The sequence below is a fragment of the Manduca sexta genome, chromosome 22, assembly GCF_014839805.1.
Source record: "Manduca sexta isolate Smith_Timp_Sample1 chromosome 22, JHU_Msex_v1.0, whole genome shotgun sequence".
NCBI classification, from domain to species: domain Eukaryota; kingdom Metazoa; phylum Arthropoda; class Insecta; order Lepidoptera; family Sphingidae; genus Manduca; species Manduca sexta.
Window position 1 is genome coordinate 7,297,285 of NC_051136.1, and position 25,326 is coordinate 7,322,610.

General features: G+C 32.7%; 1 protein-coding gene across 6 annotated transcripts in view; it reads left to right on the forward strand.

Annotated features, from left to right (window-relative positions):
• LOC115442606 (vascular endothelial growth factor receptor 1) overlaps positions 1-24,186 on the forward strand; it is a 37,253-nt gene extending 13,067 nt beyond the window's left edge. Inside the window, exons 2-24 of one of the 6 annotated variants that reach the window (XM_037441198.1) lie at positions 3,419-3,769; positions 3,862-3,974; positions 4,441-4,585; positions 6,246-6,394; positions 6,479-6,635; positions 7,995-8,109; positions 8,391-8,572; positions 9,181-9,317; positions 9,904-10,189; positions 10,269-10,412; positions 10,954-11,078; positions 11,220-11,403; positions 11,694-11,945; positions 15,659-15,883; positions 17,045-17,198; positions 17,540-17,631; positions 17,962-17,994; positions 19,299-19,450; positions 19,659-19,781; positions 20,486-20,655; positions 20,838-20,982; positions 21,148-21,319; positions 22,703-24,186. In XM_037441198.1, coding sequence (XP_037297095.1) covers positions 3,419-3,769; positions 3,862-3,974; positions 4,441-4,585; positions 6,246-6,394; positions 6,479-6,635; positions 7,995-8,109; positions 8,391-8,572; positions 9,181-9,317; positions 9,904-10,189; positions 10,269-10,412; positions 10,954-11,078; positions 11,220-11,403; positions 11,694-11,945; positions 15,659-15,883; positions 17,045-17,198; positions 17,540-17,631; positions 17,962-17,994; positions 19,299-19,450; positions 19,659-19,781; positions 20,486-20,655; positions 20,838-20,982; positions 21,148-21,319; positions 22,703-23,103 — 4,007 coding nt within the window. In that variant the 3' untranslated portion in view covers positions 23,104-24,186. Of the gene's footprint in view, positions 1-3,418; positions 3,770-3,861; positions 3,975-4,440; positions 4,586-4,923; positions 5,063-6,245; positions 6,395-6,478; positions 6,636-7,994; positions 8,110-8,390; positions 8,573-9,180; positions 9,318-9,903; positions 10,190-10,268; positions 10,413-10,953; positions 11,079-11,219; positions 11,404-11,693; positions 11,946-15,658; positions 15,884-17,044; positions 17,199-17,539; positions 17,632-17,961; positions 17,995-19,298; positions 19,451-19,658; positions 19,782-20,485; positions 20,656-20,837; positions 20,983-21,147; positions 21,320-22,702 lie in introns of those variants that run through there. The other 5 variants (XM_037441199.1, XM_037441200.1, XM_030167687.2 and 2 more) reach the window with 5 other exon arrangements.
• The last annotated feature ends 1,140 nt before the right edge of the window (positions 24,187-25,326 follow it).

The window sequence follows — 25,326 nt, forward strand, 5'->3', positions numbered from 1 at the left end:
AACATTGGAAAACTAAAAAGTACGACTGCAACGTGCGCTCCGAAACAATAAAACTGACCAATAATGTTGATCGGTTAACCAGTTATCCTGTTTTTAACATTAAATATTCCTATGACATGATTCTACAAAATGTGGCCGCCATATGTATGGGTGATAACCACATGTAAATAAATTAAAATAATTTATAAATGATTGCTTTACCATATGTAGTGATTTTATGTACCTATGTTATAAGTTTCAGATTCACAAATTAATATTTTTATTTTTTGTTGTTCTTTTCTTTATTCCTTCATAGATTAGAGGAACTATAGTTTTTTATTTATTTTAAAAGATTTCAATATTCTTGCAATTAGTTTATTATTACTCATCAATTATATGGGCCTAGGTATGTCGTATGTACACATACACCTAGCTCAAAAGTCCAGAGCAGGTAAAAAATATTGTCCATTATTTATTCGAATATAATAATACTCTGGACTGTAATCCCATGGAATTAGTGGTGTTACATATGTCTGGATACATTACTTTTAGGTACATTATACTGATACGTTATCGAAATTATTACCCACACAGTTTGATTTGCCATGTCATAACAAAGTTGGTAATCGACTCGCGTGACGAGATATCGTCGTTAAAGACGTACGGTTATGTTTCCTAAATCGACGCTAATACTTTTAGTAGCCTATAAACTGTTCATCAATTTATTTACGATCAATCTAACTTGAGCAACATAAACAGCGGCTCCTGTTTATATCATTATTGTTGGCAAGCTAATTTGAATTATATTCATTATTCCGTTTAGGCAGCAGTGTATAATTTATAAGTCTGTATTACTCTCCTTGTACAATATTTGTCCATCTCCACAAGGAAGTTAATTTGATGCTTATGAGCGAAAGGAAGTAGCTCATTTTATAGTAATTGTACTCGCAGTATACACATTCGGATATCTTAATTTACTCATCCGACAGACAAATTTAATGTACAAATCGTAATGTGCATGTTATGTTGTGTCTTTTGAATCAAGTATGTGAGTGTTATATGCGAGTGTTTTAATTCTAGTCTTTTATATTGACTATGGCAATCATTCCTCATATTGAATATAAAACGAATGTCTTGTTTCTCTTTTTAAAGAACATTTACTGAGGTTGCTTGATACGTAACCTGGAAGATTAAAACTGTAATTGCAAAAACTTTAACACATAAAAGCCGTCAATTTTAAAATTCGCTTTATAGATCCTATACAGTAACTCTGACTAAAGAAAAATATAGGTAAATGATGGCAGTGGTTTTTTGGAAGGCAATAAAATTAAAACTATAATTATAATTAATAAAAATAAATCAATATTTTATGAAACTTAAAATAGTTTGAACTCTCGTAAAAAGAAGTGATTATAGCAGAATAAGCCTCGTGGTTTTCAATGTTTTTATCAAGTTACTATTAGCTCTATCTTTAGGACGTTCCTGGGAGAGATGGCCACAGTAGCGCGGGAGAGAGTCAGTTTGTAAATCCACTGTTTAACCACTATTTTACCTGACATTTATTTCTGAACACTTCATAGGTTCAATGAACTTTATAAATACCATTCACGTTGACAACCTTAAAGGGAAACAATAAAGAATAGGGAAGATTACTAAGTGTCTAGAAATCTTTTTTTATTTATGGGAATCGTAACAAAAACCTGGCACAACAAGTAACATTTTTGGACACAATGACACATCCCGTCGAATCGAACTGTTTAAGTATTATGCCAATAAATAAATATTTAAAATTTCACATTAATTTGTTTTTATATGCTCATTCTATGTGACCATCTCTCCCCGATCAGATATGATCAACACTTATTATTTGGGGTGGAGGGTCACAATATTTTTGTAAAAAATGCTTTTGATTTTTTTTTATACGACAATTCAGGCGCCATGTTGAATAAACGTTAATTTTATTTTCAACTGTCCACTGTACTAAAAAAATTGCCTTATTTTTATCATGTCTACAACAACTATTTAATGCAAACTTTAAGCACTGTACGAAAGTAAGTAAGATACCTTGATTTTCCTTACTTAGCATTCTTTTAGTCTCAGTTCGGACGAAACGTCATTTTAAAGCAGTACACGAAGTGAACTTTCATTAGTTTCTTCTAGTTTATGGAAAAGAGATTTTTTTATTGGCCAACTCTCCCGTATAGCCATCTCGGCGATTTTACTTTAGTATAGGTTAATAAAAACCCAAAAAATATATAAAAATACATTAACCCATCTCCAGAAGAGCATTGTCTGTCGAAAACTCGTGATTAGCGCAACGTGCAAGTTCAATATTAGATTGTTTTAAATGTTGATGCTGTAAAGTGATCTATGTTAAAGTGTTAAAAATATTTAAATAACATTTGACTATGGGACGTTAAAGACAAAATTAGCGGTAATAAGTATAATATATTGTACAAAGTTATTATGGTCATGACTTGTTTCTTTCAATAATACAAAAGTATTAAGAATTCATCCACAAGGTTATCATAACGTTAATATGTGTAAAAAAAGCTACCACAAATATGACGGAATAGAATACTTTAAAAAGATTCTATAAATAATAACGCATCTTTAGCAATCAATCTAGTGAACTAAAGAAATAAATTAAGACATCAATTAACCTATCATGGGAGATATAAAATATTTGTCCATGTGTGCTAGTATAACACTATACCCTTACAAAGACGTCATCGTTTGCACTTAACTTGATAAGACGGCTATTAATTTGTTGATAAGTAGAGCTGCAGGGTCCTAATCACTTAATTGGCCGCCCTTTCTAGCAGTTGATACGATCAATTGTTATCAGCAAGCGACCGACGCCGCGGTTCATTTGCTCCTACTGGTAGGATTAATTTTCCGAATGTTGACCGCACCTCAGTCACGCCCTGAACACGAACATGGCTAATTAACTGTGTTTTCGATAGACGCGCGGCTCGTCACGACGCCGACGTCGCAAACTGGTGTTCCAGCTTATATTACAAGCACCATTAGCATGATGATAAACCCGTCAACTTATAAGGGTTTCATCGAACTTATACTCCCTCGAAGTGATATATTGCTCTTTCGATTAGTGCAATGTTACACTAAACTTAACCTTGTTAAGGTCGCCCATGTTTGTCTTTGCTTCATGATTAATTACCATATTGTGAGTTATTTTCTTCGAACATTGAACAATATTGATTATAATTTGTCGGAGAGGTTTATGGCAAATCGGTACATTTCCTAATTTCATTAGTATCGCCTCGAACAATTATATGATCAACTTAAAAAAATATGTTCAATATATATTATTCTATTCAAATGCTTATTTGGGCATTTTATGCCCTTGGGTGAGGTCCGAGACAACTACATGTTGATAAATAAAAGTGTAGAAAGCATTATGTTATATCGTTTCCAGATACACAAACATCGATCGGCCCGCTTATATCTCCATGTCGAAGTGAATTTATATTGCAGAAGGGACAAAATTTTACAATAAAATGTAAGGGAAAAACTGAAATACAATTTAAACAACAAGAACCGCCAGAAGAAAAATATGGACCATTTAATATGACACAAAGCATGGTGACAACTTCAGACATTGACTATCCGTTTGAATCTACTTTAAATTTGTTTAACGTTGACCGATTTGCTATAGGATACTATGCATGTCACGATAATACACTGAATATAAGTAATATATTGAATAATCTCATAGAAGAGCCCGGTAATAATGAACACGCAGCATTCTTTTACATCTATGTTGAGGGTGAGGATCACTTTATTACCATAATGCTGAATTCAATTGTAATATATTTAACTTTGATTATGTGATTAGTTATCGGGTCGATGATATTTTAGGCACAGAGAGCATCTTTGCACCGATGAGAGAGCTGGTCTTGGCCAGATGCTGTTCTAAGATTGTTATTGAATGTAGACCTTCAACACCAGATGTTAAAGTGGAACTATTGTCGGTATGTATGCGTATTAGCGAAGTGGAAGATGTACTTAATAGCGATCCTTCCATAAAAAGAGTATTAAATGTTCAGTTCGTATTAGATTATTTATATACCAAAGTATTAATTCACGCCAGGCGAATCGTTCAATTTGCTTTATGCATCTGCATGGTCATGTGATGACTATAAATAACAAAACATATCGATGCTATAGGCTAATGGGGCAAAGTTAATCAACACGCCGCACAAGAGCTTAAATACCGTCAGAGGTAATGTGCAGTACGTTACAATAAAGAATTTGTTCGGATTAATCAGCATAATATTATGAATGGCGTTATTTGAGAAATCAACGTTGTCTCATGCAAGGCTTGTGAATAAAAACTAACCAACGCTTATTGCTGAATACATGGCCGGCACTAAAGCATGTTTTAATATATATTAATATGATTTTGTACTGTCACTTAATAACATTCTCAATATGCAGGATATTACAGATATTAATCAGTTTAGTCCCAAACTTGGGTTTACAATCGATAGTGATACATTGTCGGATGAAATAATAGCCATGTTCATTTGCGAATTTGCGAAACAAGACAGGAAGATAACAAAAGAGGTTTACGTACGAAAACGTAGGTGATGAAATAATTTGTCGTTATTCCTTTTTATAATTACCAACGCCACGAACACGGGAAAACGTTGTGGAATATATATTTTTGCTCCTATATCATTACTAGTTGCTTAAAAGCAAATTGAATAAGAAGTAATTAGAGCTTTTTTCGTGGAAGTGGTGTAAATGTTTTTCAATTTTAACTTTGCATTACCTTAAGTATTTTTTAACACTGAAGTAACTTGAATGTGGTTAAGTTCTACAATGTTTTATCTAAAATTGAAAAACATTATTTATTTAAATATACCAATATGCGTACTAACCATACATTATTTATTTCGAAATAATACATCGTCGCAGAGTAACAAGATGCGAGTATCGAAATCCTTTTCTCCAAAGATTGGGTTTACATTAATTGACAAACAGACATGTAGCACTTCTGCCTTCCAATGCATAGGACATCGTGGAAATGATAGCGAACAAAGGAAATATATACGTAGTAAGTAGCGCTACAATCTTGATGTCACCTAACAAGGTAGCGTGGTGTGATGGTTTCATTCACTGAAGGATTTATAATTTTTATGTTCTGTGTGGTTGGCTTGATGCTTCACTACTTTCTTTTCGGTTTCTTTCTTCTTTGGTGTGTTGCTCTGCGTGAACACTGTATGCATGCCCACATTCCTGTTCATGTATAATAATATACTAACAATTTATTTTCTTTAAAACCCTCGGTATATGTTATTTGTTCCTTACTATTTTTATTTTTAGATTTACTTGTAATTCTTATATTAAGTGATATGGAATTATTATTATTATATTTTGTTTATTAGATTCAGTCGCACATAAATATTTGCGTGAATATAATTATAATACATTTAATTTTATACTTAATGAATGGATTTAATGTAGTGTATGTTTAATAACATAGTATTAGGGGGACAGAAAAATGATATCGATATTTTTACATTGAATTGAAATAATTAAGAAAATATTCGTAATTTAGTATATTACCTCCATTATTAAAAATTTTGCCATCTACATAATTTCCGAGGAAATAAATGAAAGGGGGCATTTTTTAGATCTTGTTTTTTTTTCACATTGATGTGGATGCAATGGGAATAAATTACATTGTGTTATATCTATTTTGGTGGGCGAGATGGTACTCCCCACCCACATGCTTACTTTATCCAGGGACCGTCGATGATTATGAATATAAAAGTATCGCCGAGTACTACCTTTCTTTCTACAATTTCTGAACATATTTCAATTAAACATAGCCAATTTTGCAAGGATTTTATAGTTTCGTAATTTTAGATGTCCAAAATATTTCCTAGTTTTCATGTAACGCTTCAATTATTTTTTTCGATGCGACATTGAATATTTTCTCATTAAGCGGTAAAAAGTTCTTAATAACGTGGGTGATCACATAATTGGTTCAAATAAAACTTTAAAAAATGTAAAATTTAATGAAAAGTTCCATCGTTTTTGCGTCCCCTAAAAACATTAATTAATTGTTGTAAGCCAATTATCGATTATAATTTTAAATAATTTGTATGAGTAGGTATAGAGAGGCTTTATATGTATATTGATGTAAATATATAACTACTAGTTAATAGTTATTTTGGTAACATACGTTCAAAGTTACTTCAACTGATAAGCCATTTAATATTTGTTGTTTTCAGTTACGAAGACTCCGCCAGACCCAAAAATTATTGGTGGTGAGAAGAGATTTGTTAAAGGTGAAACTTTTACCATTAACTGCACTGTTGAGTATACAACATCTCTGTCAGTCAATTTGATTATCAATCATGAAAATGGAAACGTAATCAATGTATGTTTTATTTTATTTGCAAAAATCTTAACCGGTCTTGTATTAAAACGTCTTTTGTTTTTTATTTATTTCTTATATTTGTAGGAAATCATAAATACGAATTCGTACGAAGTTACAAATGGGATATTATTCTACAATTTAACAGTGGTAAATGCTACTAAGGCAAATGCTGGTACATATGTGTGCGTGTCTAAAAATAGCTGCGGTAATAAGACGAGTTCTTTTAAAAAGGTATACGTGGGTAAGTACATATTTATTTAATTTTTGGTTCGCAGATAATTTCCTTAGTTCGTTTTTTATCTATTTATATCCAGCGTATAAGTATCAAGTAATTGCTGCGAATTTTAATAGATGTTTTATTTTTGTTTTTTTTAATGAATTGATTTTCTTTCTCCTAGAGATACTACTGGTATCATTATCATGTTTTAATACCTACTTGTGCAGTAGAGTGACTCCGTCGAATAGTAGTTTTTAAACTTATGTGTTTAATAATAATTGATTGTTATTAATTAATTTCAACCCAGTATAGGAGAATCGTTTTAGAAAAAAAGGCACAGAGATTATTTACGAAGAAAGTATTTGTGTCCGACTGCTTATAATCTCCTAATACTTTGAATTACAAACATCCATCACTCGTCATTCTAAGAGATTAGATATTAATCCCAGAATGCCTAGGAAGTAGAAATTGCGTTAGCAGTTTTCTAAATCGGTATAACAGCACATAATAATATAATGTGTTTTCTAACTACTTAGATAGAAAGTAACAAACATATTGATATTTCAAGTCAATTTTTTTGTACAATGTACTATATAACACATTACACCCAGTGTTGACTGTTAAACAGTGTTGACTCAAGAAGCCGTCATTATTTTGTGTCTTAAATATCAGAAATTACTAAAGAACCTAATATATAATAGGTATTTAGATAGTAAAAACAACAATAACGAAAAAGTAAGATTTAAATAATTAATAAATAAAATCTTATATGTGAACAAATAATGCAAGCAAAAAAATGAAATTTAACTATAGATTTACTTCATATCTTATACTGGTGGTAGGTTTCTCATATGTGAGAGTCCGCCTGGGTAGGTATTATGCAATGTCTATTTCTGCCGCCAAGCAGCAATTTGTAGGCACTATTGTGTTTCGGTTTGAAGAACATTGTAGCCAGGGTAACTACGGGACATAATAAAACTTAACAATCACGCCCCAAAATGGCGAGCGCAGTGGAATACAAAACAAAACTTTGTAATTTCAGGTGATGGATGGTGTTTGTACTGTTTATGGGCGGTCGTATCGCTTACCATCAGACGAACGGCAAGCTCGTCTCGTCATTCAAAGCAATAAAAAAAACTTCACATATTTTATTGTATTTGGATAAAAAGTATTCCGTTACTAGGCTCAGGACCGATAATTGGAATCATTAATCTTTATCATAGTCGTGGTGTACGCAACCAAGACTGGAAGAAATGATTGAAGCGCGGTGCGTAGGCGCGCGCGCTACTTCGTCAGCAGGAAAAAAAGTTATTAGTGATGCGTCACGCCGCGCCTGAACACTGAAATTGCTATGTTAATATATTATTATGTTTCTTGTTTTAGACAAACCTTACATAAAACTGGTTAAAGGAAATACGGATCCTATAATATTGACAAAACAACCATCGCTAACGCTTCAAGGTGAATGCAACGCGTATCCTCCCGTGAAATTTTCTTTGTAAGTTTTAAATTATTATAATATTTGACATCTTCTGTCTAAGGCTGTACGTTTCAACTAAACCTGTACGGCATGCACCTCTGTCTCACTTTTCAAAGTTATTTGCATATCAATTCTTAATTACAATAGTTTGAGGCCTTAAAGAAAAACATTAAGAACTAAGGTTTAAACTCTAAATTATTTCACTAGTAGAGGAGATGCGTGCCCAGCAGTAGCACAGTCTATAGTATTACTGAGTATATAGTATAGATATACATTCTACCTCTATATTTTTTTTGCAGTTTTAAGAACGGCGTAGAAATATTTGAAGGTGAAAAATATATTTTAGATATACGCAGTGATACTCATGATGCAACTTTAAAAATAAAAGATTTAAATCTACACGATATCGCAAACTACACCATAAAGGCCCAAAATAACTTCAACGAGTCATCGAATGTTACTTTCGATGTGCGAGTTCAAAGTAAGTCTATTAAAAATACGAAGTTCGAATAATAATTTTCATATTACAACTTTTGACAGGCGACGTACCCAAATATATTTTTTACTGTAAAGAAAATTAGTTACCACTTCCTAAATGAAATCTTGACTCTTTACATTGTAAAAAAGTTTGATTGATATTAAAAAAATATCTCATAAACAGATTAAGGTTCCTAAAGGTAAAAGTAATTTGAATTTTTACCTTTAGGAAAGCGTTTTTAGTAAATTTTTTGAAATAGGGTATTGAGATCATATCATTAACATACATAAACTTGAGTGTCGAGAAAAACGTAGGTATAGGTTGCTATTGCCATAGCTTTGAGCTTGTATTTACTGCTCATATAAAACAGCCCTAATTTTAATATTTTAATAGACTTGATATCAATAATGAAATTAAAGTCAATTTATAAAAAATCAATAGTCATTTATTTTCTTTGAAATCTGGAGCACATCACCTGTACTGATGCTAAGTTTTGAGCTGTCTAAGCTAGAAGTAGAGCGCTAAGGTAACGTCCATACATATTGTACCAATCGCTAATACATCCACAGTAATGAGTATGATCACTGTATGACCTTACATCAATATTTTAGCGCCACCGACCGTTTACTTTGGGGGAATCAAAAAAGTTTTGTTAAACACACAAGTGAGTTTGGATTGTAAGGTTACCGGTTATCCTCTACCTGAAGTAACTTGGATATTTTCTAACGGAGAAAAAGAAATTGAATTGGTAAGTTTGCATTTATTGATATTCTATTATATTTTGCAGCCTTCCTGACTGCAAAACTTCACGGTCAGTAGTAGTAGCTGTCTTCAGTAGTAGTTGTCTGTAGAATAGATTCAAAAAGCTCATAAAATATTGTTGACATACCCAAAACAAAATTATTCAAATAAAAACAGTGTCTAAATTAGTAAATTTAAATTTATACAGTACATCATCTTGGACGTATGAAATAACCTTTTAAAATAAACATTGAAAATGAATGGTATCGAAAAATATTAGTTGTTTTGTTTTTAGTTTTTTTACCCCCAAAAGATAAAAATCTTAAAGTAATCTGACACTAGAATAACTGATGGTTGACGTTATTTTAACATAGTTTTACATGAGATGTCTCCTAAAGCATAAACTCTACGAGAAATAAAATATGTAAACGAGAGTTTATAGATACATTGATTACTATTTAATTCAAAATGATACCTTCCGTCGACACGGAGACTCATATTACGATTCCTTGAAATGTGTAGATTGTATATAAATTTGTTTAATTTTTCGTACGTCATATTATTTTTGTTTTTAACACATTTGTTCGTTTCAGCCGAGTACAAATGTTGTGAGTTATATGTACAACGGAACGTCATATCTCGACACCACAGTGACTGCATCTGGAAATTTGACTTGCAAAGCTAAAAACACACAAGGCGAATCTTCGAAAAGCCTTTCGATTATAGTTTATGAAATTCATGATGGTTTCGGCATTACAGAAAATAACGATATGTGGTTTTCAGAAAATGATAATGTTGCTATAAAATGTTTGGCGTCAATATACGATTTTCAAAACGTAACTTGGTTAGGAAGCGATGGCAGTATAGCAGAAAGTATAGGTAACAAAAATATTCTTTTATTGCGTTAAACACCTATATGTGTAAACATGCACGCATGACTAATTTTTAATATTTTCAGTTCAATATACAGACACCATATTTTCGCATGTTGCGATATTGAAAATAGACGATATTGATGTGTATCACTCTGGCAATTATACATGTCGAGGCATTACAAATAAAGGAGAGGAGAAGACACAAACAATCCAGGTTAAAGTAGAGGGTAAGTTAATGCTTTATCTTAGATCGCTATGCAACGCAATCAGCATAATAAGAGTGACTTTATACTTGTCTTACGTAGCGACTTTTTAATGCAATTTTTAGTCACTTATTTTCTGAGGTCCTTATATTTAATGATGATATCTTTGATGGTTAAAAGAGATTTTATCTTGATATTTATTTAAATAAAAATATTTTGATTTTTTATAAATTTATAAACTGCCTTGTTCTGATGGCACAACTATGATTTTAAATATATTTAAGTTGTGTCTAAACATGATCGAATAATTTGTTTCCCTTGCAAAAGTCAACAATTCGACAGCTGTATTTGATCGTCTGAAGCGTTAACACTGTGTTCTGTTAAAGCAAATTCAAACGTAAACATTGCAAAAGCTGTTTATTTGAATATTTTACGTTGTAGTCACCTGGCAGTTTTACTGCAACTGATAATTAGTTGTGATGGAATTATATTTATTTTTGTGTATTTGTTGTTGATGCTGGGTTGGCTCCTTGCATTTTTTTACATATTTTTATATTTTGTACAGCGTTACGATCACCTACTATAAATGAGCCCGAATACGATGTAAACGAAGAATTGTACCCATCTATTCCTATCCAATTTCATTGCCAAGCCGACGCCGTGCCTCCTCCAAAAATCGAGTGGTATAAGGTAATAATTATTTAAAATAATACGTATTATATGGATATAACATGTTTTTACGAGATAAATTAACTTTAAAAGAGATGCCTATGCCAAAAAAAAACTATGACATTTAACACACTTTTATGTATTTTCATTTTGTTTTTGTAGGATGGAGATTTGTTGGTTAATGACACGAGTAAAGTAATCATTTACGAAACCCAATTAAACCGGACAAGTCTTAATTCGACAATCGTGTTGGGAAATATGAAAGATGAGAAGAAGGGCAAATACGAATGTGTGGCAATCAGCAATAGTGAAGAAGAAAGGCGATCGTACACGCTTTTACTGAAAAGTGCGTTGGGTTCATATTTTCCTATGCTAATATCATTAGATTGCATTAGTGTTATTATAAGCATTGTAAACCATTTTAATAAATTAAAATATTTAGTTCTCTAAATAAATTTAATTATACGAATGCTTAAAAAACATCTAAATTTAACCATGAAGAGCTAGGATGCATATTATTTTACAATCTAAACATTATTTAGGTTCGATTAGAATGGATTAAACCTTTGTTAACATTTTACGCAAAATTCGATTCGCTAACTAGATCAATTTCCTTGAGAATGTGTTCTGTTTCAGCAGGAGAAGCATACGCAACGTATTTAAGCGTCATTGCAGTAATATTCTTTTGCCTTATATTACTAGTAGTATATCTTACGTGGAAAATAAAGAAGGAAAAACAGTTTAGAAAGGAATTGGCAGCTGCTGGTCTATTGTACTTTAAGGAAGGAGTTACAAAGTCTTTGAACCCTGACCTCGGGATCGACGAGCAAGCTGAATTATTGCCATACGATGAGAAATTTGAATTCCCTTCTGACAAATTAGTTCTCGGTAAGAATATTTCTTATTATTTTGCAAGTACATTTGTAATTATAATGTAAAATTTAAGTTATTATCTTTATAATTCTTACAATTTAAAGTTTTTAATATGGAAGCGCATTAGATTTGGCTAACATTTGGTACGCATATAATTCACAATAGACTAAATGCACAGTGAGTCTGACAAAGTATTGTAACGAAGATGAGACCGCGAGTAAAAGCTTGTACTTTATATTAAATATAAAATCAACACTGCCTTGAGCGGAGGGGGGGTCTGGTTCCTCCCCTGAGACGTTCTTACTAGGATTGGACACGCTGAGTGCTTAGGGCGACGACACAGACAATCATTATCGACATTATGCTATTGCCTACAAAAATACATTTAGAATCTAAAAAAATCTCGTCAAAATTGACAAAAAATATTTCATCCGTGGCGCCCGAATAACTAAGGCCAGCTCAGTGTAAAATAATTGCACATAGGGCCATATAATATCTGCCAGGCAACCATATAATAGACGTCACATTAAATTATAATCTAAAATGTAAGTATACTATATGCGTACATTTTTTTTTATAAACATAAATAAGTGACAGTATCTGAGAACATATAACGCCTGCAGATTGACGGAAAAACAAACGACTATGGAAAAACAAAGGTCGTTCACATCTATACTATCTATAAACTAGGCTATTTTCAACAGTTCATTTGAATTTATTCTTATACGTTATTCGTATAAATAAAATCACTGCTATATTTGTAATAAATGTAACGCGAATGTACCTAGCTACCTATTAAGTACATATAAAATTTCCGTATAGACTTTCCGTTACTACATATTATTGTATACGTTTGATAAAAACTGAGAAAGATGGAAAATAGGTAAAAAAAACATAAATATTTTTCCTAACTATCATGATACATTTTTTAGGCTGCGTTAAATATAGTTAGTCGTAAATAAACAGCCAAATGAACCGGTATTGCTCTGACAATGCACACACTGGTAAGGAGTTATTTCTGTCAACCAGTTAGTGACTAATATTTCATTCATCCGATAAACAGTGAGTCAGTAGTAACACACTTCTGAGCGCTGCATTGTGAAAACGTGCAACATGTAAATAGTAATTTGATAATAACATTTTGTTCCTAGAAAGGTGGTCACAGTTACACCTATTTATGGTAGAATACACGTCTATTCTAATTAGGAATACAATTACTTAACAAACTTGTCTCTATGGAACAATATCGTTCATTGGATAAATTATTCGCAGGAAAGTGGTTATATTAATCTGAATTAATTAAGTAATGCTTAATTCAATAGTACAGCGAACAGTAAAACTGGCGATAAAAGCATTACGTTAGTGAATGAACAATATTGTTTCATAATAATGTTTGAAAATATTTTTAAAATCAATCGTTGTACCTGGGCGGACCATGGGGTCTGGCCTCTATATTACTGTTATTATCTAGGAAAAATAGTCAAGTTTAGTTTGGGTTGTTAGTCTTTTTAGATAAGGTAACTTTGACATAGCTTATAATGGTAACTGCTACTTATAATAATAGGTCGGAGAAAAGGTCTTTTTTGCATATAATGATATAATATAATATCAGCCCTGTATTATATACTGTCCCACTGTTGAGCACGGGCCTCCTCTACTACTGAGAGGGATTAGGCCTTAATCCACCACGCTGGCCTAGTGCGGGTTGGTAGACTTCACATACCTTCGAGAATTTGTATAGAGAATTTCTCAGGTATGCAGGTTTCCTCACGATGTTTTCCTTCACCGTTAAAGCAAGCGATAATTCACAAAGAATACACACATAATTTTTTGAAAAGTCAGAGGTATGTGCCCTTGGGATTTGAACCTGCGGACATTCGTCTCGGCAGTCCGTTCCACAACCAACTAGGTTATCGCCGCTACCATATTTGTATATAGTATGTATAAAGTTGTAATAAAATATCTTTGGCTGCACTACGTTCTGTTTGGCTGTACTCTTGTCGCCTGATGCCATTTTGAAAAAAGTGGAGCAAGATCGACATATCAGTAGTTAAGATATAGCTGAAGAACTGAGAATTGACCATAAAATAGTTTTGACCCATTTGAAAAAAGCTGGATACACAATAAAGCTTGATATTTTGGTGTCACATGAACTCACTGAAAGAAACCTGATGAACCCTGAATTCATTTGCGATTCTTTATTGAGACGTAATAAAAACTAAACCGTTTTTGAAGAGATTGATAACTGATGAAAAAATGTGCATCACGTACGACAATAACGTACGAAAAATGTCGTGGTCAAAGGTTGGTCAGGCTTTACAAACTGTGGCAAAACTTGGGTTAACACGCAGTAAGGTGATGCTGTGTATGTGGGATTTGAAGGGCATTGTTCATTATGAGCTTTTACTACCAGGCAGAACCATCGATTCAGATCTCTACTGTTAACAACAAATGAGAAGAAGAAGCAAGAAGTTGAGGGAAAGCGGCTGGAGTTGAATAATAGAATAGAATATTAATAGAATAGTCTTTGATCACGATAACGCTAAACCACACACATATAATATTTTGTGTCACGAAAATACTTAGCATTTGAGAATTTTTTGTTAGTTATTACGTAATTTATTTAAAATCATATTTTTATATAAATGTGAATCTGTTGAACCAATTAATGTGAGTCCAAACGAAAAGGAACATTTGTGACCTATTAAAATTGCTTGTTTACTATTTCCACACTTTTAAAATAAAACTAGAATAACGAATAAAAATAACAAATCTTCGTTCTGTTGTAATTCGCGGCCACTCGGCTGGCCATTAAGATAGCCCCATCTCCAGACGACATAGAGGTTAAATTGGCGCGCAGAATTGTCGTAGCCGCAAATTAGTAACATAACAGACAAATTCCAGTAGATAAATATCTGATCTCACTGGCAAACAAATATAACATGTAATAATATATTTAAAGGCAGACGCAAGGTGAAAATTTGGCTGCCATATGTTGTTTTCATCGATTGCTTCATATTAAACATAAAACTTGTCGATATCTTAATTGTATTCGTTTATTAAATACCTACTGGTCACACATCATCAAAATTTTAGAGTTGTGTTATAATAATTTATTTCTTAATGGTATGGTTTACATATAAACCTTCACATACATTGGTGGGTATATATTATATAATAGGTCTTATAGCCCACGATTACCTATATTCAACGATAAATGAATATGAGTTACAAATCATTCGACTCTCGTAAATCATGCCTATGTGGATGAGATTCTAGGTCTATAAACTAACATTTTCAACTGTGAAATTTCATGTTTGTCGCCTGAGATTGGCGTTTCTGAGAACCAATCTCGAAACAAGATATTATTATTATTAAGTACATTAATAAAATTGTAACAAGGCGCTGTATGTTCATTATAGATATTAAAGAAAAACTATATGTATAAAACTATGGGTTTGGCTTCTATTGCTCGAATAAAGGGCCTTTATTAGGAACCAGAAGCCAGACTAAGAGTTTTTAGAGCTTATGTCTGTCTGCAGCATGTTATTGAATGCAGTTTTTACACATGTATTGCTAGAGGATTATCTAAAAATAGGCTCCATTTTATCCTGAGAAACTATAAAGCAGAATATTCTGAAAAAACGAATAGCAGATGATGCCACGAGAAAAAGCTAGTATATTGTAAAGGTAATATTGCAAAGTTTTGACTGTATAAATCATTGCAGGAAAGCAATTAGGTGCAGGAGCATTCGGCGTGGTATATAAAGCCGATGCCCGTGGTATAATTAATGCAGAGGAAACAACACCAGTCGCCGTAAAGATGGTGAAAAAGACTGCAGACAACATGTACATTAAGGCATTGGCTTCAGAGCTCAAAATAATGGTTCACCTGGGTAAACACGTGAATATCGTCAATTTGCTCGGAGCTTGCACGAAGAATGTTGGCAAGCGTAAGTATTTTCTTTCATATTGATTCGGTTATATTTTTTTCTAATCCATAAACATCAAGTGTTTGGAATTCTTATGGATTATACCATAGTGTATCGATTAGTACATTTCAACGGCGGAAAAGAAAAATATGATGATTTTTTGTCACATACATTTACAACTGCCACTGCATTTTTTATTTTTTTAAGTTCTGTAAGTCAAAAATTGAAAAAAATCAGGAAATAACTTCATAACTCGAAAAATATGCAAAGTCCCGGAACATACATGGTATGTACTACTCACTCAATGGATACGTATATTTAATTCCTTCCTTACAAGTAGTGTAGTTTTACGGAACAGGAAAATTAATGCTCTTTGAGAATGTCTGTTTACATATGCATGAAAACAACAGCAACCACAGGTCATGTTTTATAAATAATATATAAGTGGATTCTACTTCATGGCTTACCTTTTTAGGTTTCGTGGAGGTAAACTGTAACCCGTTTTAAGGAAGGAAACTCATCTTTCTGTATTGAATGAACTTTAGATTTTGTCGTATCAATATAAAATGTTTCTTCATCTACAATAATTGTCTTCATAAAACATGATTACTTTTATGACTTCATTATCCCTGATCGTATTTCCATTGATCCTTGAAACCACATTGCAAAAGTTTCGTAGACTAATTTGTCTTGTACCAATCTGCAATTGTTGTAGCCTTTTGTGCTTAGAAGACTATATTAACTCAAATCTCTACCTTAGATCTCAAGGACATTACATATTTCGTTAAAAGTACATCAATATCACAGAGCTAAAACGTGGATAGAGTATATTTTTATAATAAGTAATAGAATACGCTACTATAAATAACTGAAAAGAGAACCAACTTAACTATGAAAAAAAGATTAATAAATAATAATTTGTGTTTTGTGTTAGCTATGAGATTCCAGACTTAAGCAGAAAAATAAAACACAGATTAGTAAACACTAATGAGTTCAAATAACTGTAATGTACTGTATTATGTAATCTGTAATTTCATTCGTGTTTGACAGCTTCAGCTAAAAATGTGTAAATATAACTAGGTATATCAATATGCAATGTTGTGAATGAAATTTTGATGCCTAATGGGTAGGAGATCTATAAGAATAATTACAAAATGAATTTATGAAATTGTTTTGTTTCAGGCGAATTAATTGTTATCGTAGAATACTGCAAGTTTGGCAACATACATAATTATATGCAAAGGCATAGAGAAGTATTCATAGATCAACTTACTGATAATGTTGAAAAGAATCTCGGAAAAATTAACAGAGGCTTTACGTATACTGGAAGTGTGGGGTAAGATATTTTATTAATTCATCATTAGATTCATTTTATTGTTAATACAATAATAATAATTAAGGGAGTCAAAACACGCATAAATAAAGTAAGTGTAAACGATACTCCTTAAAACTGGAGTTTAATTGTTTACACCTACTAATTCAGTAAGCAATTTTAAATAAAGAGAATATAAGAAATTGCATCGCACTTTTGATGTGATATTTTCATTATTTAAAACAGCAGGTGATAAGTAAACACGTTCATATAAAAGAGAATACAGACGTCACACGTTTAATGATAAAGGTAAATTTACATAATATTATGCATATTATAAGTAATGTTGCATTGTTTTTCTGCAGCGCACAATCGGACTACTTCAGTTCAGCGAATACCCAAGAAACAGATCATACATTCCTGAACACGGAAAATACAAACAGATCGACGAGAAAAGGTAATATTCATAAAAATAATCTAATATCTATAACTATGAAAGAAGTGGGCAACTACAAATAAAAATAAATGTAAAACTTTTACATGCCATTAATGTTATTAGATATCAATCAAATAGTTGATGGAAATTAAATAAAAATTTTAAAGCACTATGCAATAATTTTAATCTATATAAATAAACATATAGATAGAACGCTACTAAATCTTTTCGAAAATGTTCATTCATAGCAATATTTAGGTATAATTTTAAAATTGAAAAATGTAATAGTTTTTTTTAAGTATACTAATGAATTGCGAATTAAAGGTAACATTACAATTTATTTCCTGTCAGATAACCCAAGTCGGCCGGTGGAAATGAAACAAGGTATCAGCACAAAATGCATGTGGGATATATGAATGTGATTTTTCGTTTCCTTCGCATGTTTCATGTATTATCGTCTAAAAGCATTCTCGTATTATATTGTTTGTCGAACGTTTGAAACTATTCTTAGTTCAGCATCGTTTTTATTTTAGAAGCAGTTGTTCATACCATTTATCATCTTTGATTTCTCATGCGCCTTTCTTTGTTTTATAGCTGATGTTATATTTGAGTGAACGAGAGTAATATTTAAAACTATGGTTATAAATAGTTTTTTTTCTGAATCATCAGAAGCAGCTCCGATATGTTTTTTTATATTAATTTTGTATAGTATTTAATATCGTGATTTATTTTAAACCAGAAACATCCACATTAAGTATACTGGAAGATATATAAACGGACCGGATACAGTTAGTCAGTTGTTTAGATTTTTGCATGTTGCTGGAAATTTACCTGCTCATAATTTTATGCTTTATAGTTTTCGGTCCATTTTTTTTTAGCAACGTTTATATACTTACTATCACGATATTCCATATTATGGTTTTAACCTTAAAATAAAAAATAAGATTCATGCGTAGAAGACGCATAGTACAGTCAAATAATAAACATATTAATAACACAGAACGTTATTTATCAAACTAGCGAACAGCACGGCATGTATTATACAATTTGTCTGTGACATATATTACGCGTAATGTATACTATCATAAAGGTGTCCCATTTTCATGACGTGTACATAAATTGTAGCATGATTATTTCACTGCTGTTGATAAATTTCAGGGTCATTATTTCATTGTATGTAAGTCTTACTGGTTGTTGTTGTACTGGTTTCTTCATGAACTGAAAATAGTTAAAATCATAGAAGATGACTGAATAGAAACGTTGTAATGCCTTGATTTAGCCTACCAAAGAAGCAGTAAAAGCGACTTACTGTCAATGAAGTAATAAAACAAAATTGGTTTATTAATTAAATAGCTACGTAGTACTTAATAACTACTAGTAATAAAACATCTGTAGCACGTTCTAGATCACCTATTCCGCGAACTCTCAACGCTCTTAATGCTCTCCTTAATAGCGCACCAGATTTTAACGTTTTTTCGGCTGATTGGAACGGGATCCAGTATGAATGTTTGCATTATTGTGAAATTAACTCATGATACCGCATATTTCATGTAGTTATTAAGTGGATTATTGATCTGTTTCAAATTTTACTGTAGTTATATATTGTTATTATTAACTTAATTAGTGTAAAAGTTATCCGATCTAATTGAAATAAATAATATAACATCGTTGTTAAATTACAATTCCAGTGTCGGAAGGCTACGTGCAGCCGGAATGGCGATCGAACTATGAAAGTGACTACAGTTACGACGGCCGCACTCCGCGGCCTCTCACGTCACGTGATCTTCTCGCCTGGGCGTTCCAGATTGCCCGGGGAATGGAATACCTTGCTAGTAGAAAGGTATTGTGACAAACATCATTGGTTGTTCGAGATCCAACACACTAGTACAGCAATTTTTTTATTAATGATATGTATAGAAGTACGTACTCATTTAATCAAGTTATAAAATATTTCTTTCTCTGATCCGTTAATCCTACAGATTAAAAAAGGCCTTTATATTCTTATAATTAGATATGAAAACGAAGTGTACTTTACATTTAAATTTCAGGTTCTACACGGAGATTTGGCAGCAAGAAATGTTCTTCTAGCCGACGACAACATCGTGAAGATTTGTGACTTCGGCTTAGCTAGGAGCATTTATAAGAACGATGAGTATCAGAAGAAAGAAAACGTAAGCAATATATTATAATATTAATAGATTTATACATTCTACCAATTCATTTCAATAATGAAGATATCATTTTAACAATACATTAAAATCAGTCTTAATTTAAGACTGACGTAATATATTTTGTTTTCAATATTTCAAACTACATAATGTAAATATGAAGGTACAAGATAGTCAGATTGAGTAAATCTCAGAGAGTGGATACTAATGTTCTGTCGATAGCTGCCGCTGTAGAACTGTTTCAAACTTTGTTGAAGGATATAGCCAGTCTAAATATTGTCACAAAATGACGAGAGTATCTCAATGACACAGCGTTTTGTAATTCAAACTTCAGTGTGCTTAGAATGTGGAAAAAAGCACCAGATAACCGTGTCGTTTTATTGGGATTGGTTCAAAAACTAACACATAATTGACGCATTAGCCTCGCGATCAATCACCAGAAAACAGAAAACTCATCATCAGAAAACTCATCGACTTCCTAGTCGTGTTTTTTTTGGGATTAAGAGGGCTATATAATGTATAGTATTGGTTGTAGCGGTATCTCCTTAAACCGTTAACATAACCGTTTCACTCACCAGTGACGATAACGCGTCTTATTCATCGCAAAAAACGTGTTGAGTTATTGTTCATTGTACTTATATACAAAAATCTACTACTGATAGCTCAAATTATATTGTTAAATCATATTTTGATGTTTGAAATTTCAGAGTCCGCTACCGGTGAAATGGTTGGCAATAGAGTGCATGACCGACAGGATATTCTCCACACAGTCGGACGTGTGGTCCTTCGGGATCGTGCTCTGGGAGTTGTTCTCCCTCGCTAAGACACCGTACCCCAACATAAGCCCTTCGAACTTACTGCAGTGGCTTTCTGAGGGGTAAGCAGCAAATTCAGTCAAACATAATTTTCAAATCGTTAAACGAACATGTTCTAACTTGTTCACGAAACAAACATAGTGCTATTTATTGAGTTTGCTTTTTAATAAATAGATAACACTTTAAACGTTATCAATAAGTAGTAATGGTGCTGAATTAAAAAACAAAAATGTTAAAATTTCAGGAACCGTCTTGAAAAGCCACCATATGCAGACGATCGTATATACGACGTGATGATGCGGTGTTGGCAACAGAAGCCAACAGCTCGGCCATCATTCACTGAGCTGCAAGAGATTCTCGGCACGTTCTTAGAGGATAACGTACGAAACGTAAGTTCACCCGCTGAAATATAAAACGAACCCATGTATTATAAATTATAATAAAAATAATCGATCAAGTTTTAGCAATTATAATTGGCAAAATTCAGATACCAGTGACCCTGCCCATAACAGAGAAAGAAAAAAGCGTAATGAATATGTATTTATGTGTTTCAGCACTACGTAGATTTAAATTCAGCGTACATGGACTTGAACGCCAGACAGGTTGGCCAGGAAGACTACTTGGCTATGATGTGTTCGCCAGATTACAACAATCTGGTGACACCGAGCCCACACCACTACGTCAACATGACGAGGAGTTTCTTCCCGCCGACGCCAACACCACTTGGTATGTATTTTTTTTATATAAGATTAGGCAAAGTGGGATACCATAAGGATAAGTTTGACATAATGGAATTATAGGTGGAAATGTAGAAACTTTACAATCACGTCAGTTATTTTTAAAAAAATAAAGTTATTTTTAAAAATAGTGGTGGTATATTTTAGTCCATAAAGATTTCATGAAAGGAAGTTTGTATAAGCAAACGTGTGATGCCGTGGCACAAAGATGCTGCTTTAAAGGGTTAAACCAATAACACCCGACAAATAAGATCTTTAGAATTGGACCATACTCTGATGACACAACTTCATAAAACGCTGTCAAAGGGCATGAGGACAGCAGGGAAATGATTTGGAGTTTTAAATAGCACATACCGATTGGAGAATTGATTACAATTAAATAGAAACTCTTTAGGGTTATCTTGGTTTGTTATCAAGAAATACAAACCTGATCTATACCAACACGATCGTAATTAATCTAAATGGATTATTTTTATTTTCAAGCCGCTGAAGTAAAAAGAGGTAAAATGTGTATCGTAATGTTGTCTTATCAAAATGTCCCCAATGATTGTAATATTTTTTTGGTATTCATTGATAAACTTTTTTCCGACAAACATAGTTATTACGGATTACAAGTGATTAATGTTCGGTGACTTTATTCCTTGCATCAAAAACATTGAGGTTTAACAGCCAATACACTAATTAGTTTAAGCACTGATGATTAAATAAGTTAATTAAACTTATAATAAAGAAAATAAAGATGAGTATAGACTTACGTGAAACTTTACCAACAGTACGATGCTGCCGAAGTGGACAAAAAAGTAGCCCGCTAATCAGTATCCAAACTTTTATTCCATACAGCAATAGATTAGCTTTTAATAATATTGTGAATAAAAATATGTTCAGTAAAGCGTGTGGATTTGTGTGATGGTTGATTAAAATTATATTATAAATCCATCGAGACTTGCTTTTAAAGCTAAAATGTTGGTTGAACAAAATTATAGACAAAACATTCTTAAATTTTATTTCCTGTTGTCAGACGAAATGAGTAACACCCCGTTGTGACTGGATATTTTGGATATCAAATATACGTACGTAATATTCTGTGCGTAAATATGGTCTTGAAAAAACTTTGCACGGGTCGTTTTTGTGTATCATGTTTACTGTCGTTACTAACAATAATAACTGGATATAAAAATTGCACCATCTGTCTCCTATCAATCTTTCTTCGCTTTTGGAAATTTCTTTTAAAGCGACGTCACAAGCACTTAGAGTTAATATGTTGTACTAAAACGATAAAAGTTCCGGCCTCGGTAGTATAGTGGTTCATTGTTGTAATTTTTGTATCGTACAAACTACCTAGATTGTCAGGTAATACTGGACATCATTTCAGACGAGGAGGGGTATCTTCAAATGAGTCCAGCTAAGCGAGAGATCTTCAGCCCTCGGGCGCAAGGTACGACGTTCGACTTCGACGCGAGGAAATTCAACCCACGGGTTTCGGAGGCGAGCAGCGGGGGATCGGAACTCACTCCCATGTTGACACTCAACAACCTTCCCGCGAGGAGTGGCTCGGAGTCTGAGGCGGAGGGAGCGTCGCCGCAGCTCGGCACGTGTCCGCGCATAGACGAAGAAGTCGACGACGTGTTCCACACCGACACCAACAAGAACCACAACACCGCTGTCACCAACCCCACGTACATCACGTTCGACGTCGACGCCGAAAAGAAGCCTCACGATCTAAACAGCTACGTCAACATTAATGTCGCAGTACCCAACGGTCTAGTCAAGTAGATTCTCTGTCGTTTATTGTGTACGTGTATTCTATTACTATTACCAAGTCGCTTTATATTCGTTTTATGTTACTCGATGATCTCTTCCTCTTGTTTGTTTACTGTCTGATTAGTACATTTTCCAATCTGTTTTCCTCAATCTACTTCACTCATTTCTGTGTATTGTATCTTTTCATTTATCATACAGATTTAAATCAAATGTAGTACTAATAAAATCGTTCGTACCAAAAACGATGGCCGTCAAATGACTACACACGTGATATTTTGTGTGTCATGTAATGTACAAAATGTGATATTTTGTTAGAATATTATTCATAAAAATATAGCCGGTACGCTATACAAACCCCACCATTTTAGACATTATTGTAAATATATTTAATTTTTCTTTTCATAATCATTCCTCATTGTATAATATTTTCAGTGAGTTAACAAAGCGTGCATTAATCTTAGAAACATAATAGTACTAAGTTTATTATATTTCTTAATGTTACACCAATGTTCGGGCAATTTTTAGTGCCGCCAGTACAAATTGCAAGAACCGTCATCTGTTTGTTTTCCTGTTTACTCTAAACCTTACATTATAGAGTAGCCAACAGAGTACCTTCTAAATTACCAAACAGATACGTATTGCATTATATGGTTTAGTTGATTTGACGTATTTCAAATGAGAATTGCGCATTTATTTTGCTACATGTAAACGTTTATGTAAGGGTCCAAAAAATTAAAAGAAACTAAATTACTGTGAGTACAATCTATATTATGAGCACGAACGATTCTTACAAACATTTGGTACCACAATATACGGTTTTTGTTTAAACACAAATTATAATTTAATATGTGTGTTACGAAAACCATTTTTGATAATACCCATGTTTATAATATGTATTCATTTAGTGTTCAGTCAATAATCCTAGTCGTCGGTGTTACAGATTAATATATTTTTGTTATTAAGAAAACAAAATGGATTATGGTTTAAGGGCTTTGCGACGAGTTATTGTTTTAGATGTTATATCTATATTTCTATTGTATCGCACAGGTACGAGATTAAGTATAGTAAATATATTAATGTGATATTAAAAATCTCTAACGTGTTTTTTTATGTGTAGAATTTTACTATTTATAAATATTCATTCACATATACAACTGATTTTTGGATATTATATTGATTATAAAAGAAAAATACGTGACTAGAGCACTTTTCGTCGTATCTTATAGTGGTTTAACTGAACGCTGACGCTTGCTGTAGGTGAATATTATGTAATAAATAATTGTAATATGTATATAACAGAACCCATCAAATAAAAGAAGGCAAAATAACTTTTATGTTAACAAAATGCTAATTTGATACAATACATCAAGAAAACCTGGAGGCGATGTTGTAGATAAAAAATATCATGAGTCTATCACATCCAATTTGGGCAGTTGGAAAAATTGTATGTTGTCATAGAAAATCCCACTTAACTAAATTAAAAATAATAATATGTAGACAGTATATGTTCAAAATTATTTTATTTTAAATTAATTTGGGGAACGTTAAACAATTATCAAAGTATAAACCAAATACCTGGAACGGATTAGATTCTCCTATCTGCTATAATCTTGGATGAGCTAAATTTTAGTCTAGTTCTTACTACATCAGAAAGATAGTTTGCATCCAACCAAACTTTATAGTACTACTTAGTTCGCTAAAATTACGTACCTATTACTTATTTCTAATGTGTTAATAAAATCTTATAACAGGCCTCTCATGAATGCAACTACAAGTGCTTCTATTCCATCGGCAGCCTGAAAGCAGTAAGTATATTTTAAAATTACACACACACACACACCCAGGAGGGCAGAGGCGCAATCAGAGTACGCACAATCCGCAATGTGTCTCCTGAGGTTATAGAAGGCGAGTCTAACCCCCTTATTCATAGAAGTTATTTGTCTAAGGACGGAGCATTGCTGTGATGACAAGTCTGTTTCTCAGCTTTGTTTATCTGACTGCTTGGTCTTTGTTCAGTTTTTTTATCTGACATGCAACTAGATTCAAGTTGTATCTCAATATTAGCCAATCACAACGGCCTTATGTCTACGCACTGTTAAGACTGCCATGCTGTCAGCATTGAGAAACAGACTTGTTATCACAGCAATGCTCCGACCTTAAATAAAAAAAGTCTATGAATAAGGGGGTAACGCTATAATATCGGGCACAAAATCCTGACTTCGGACTGATACTGAG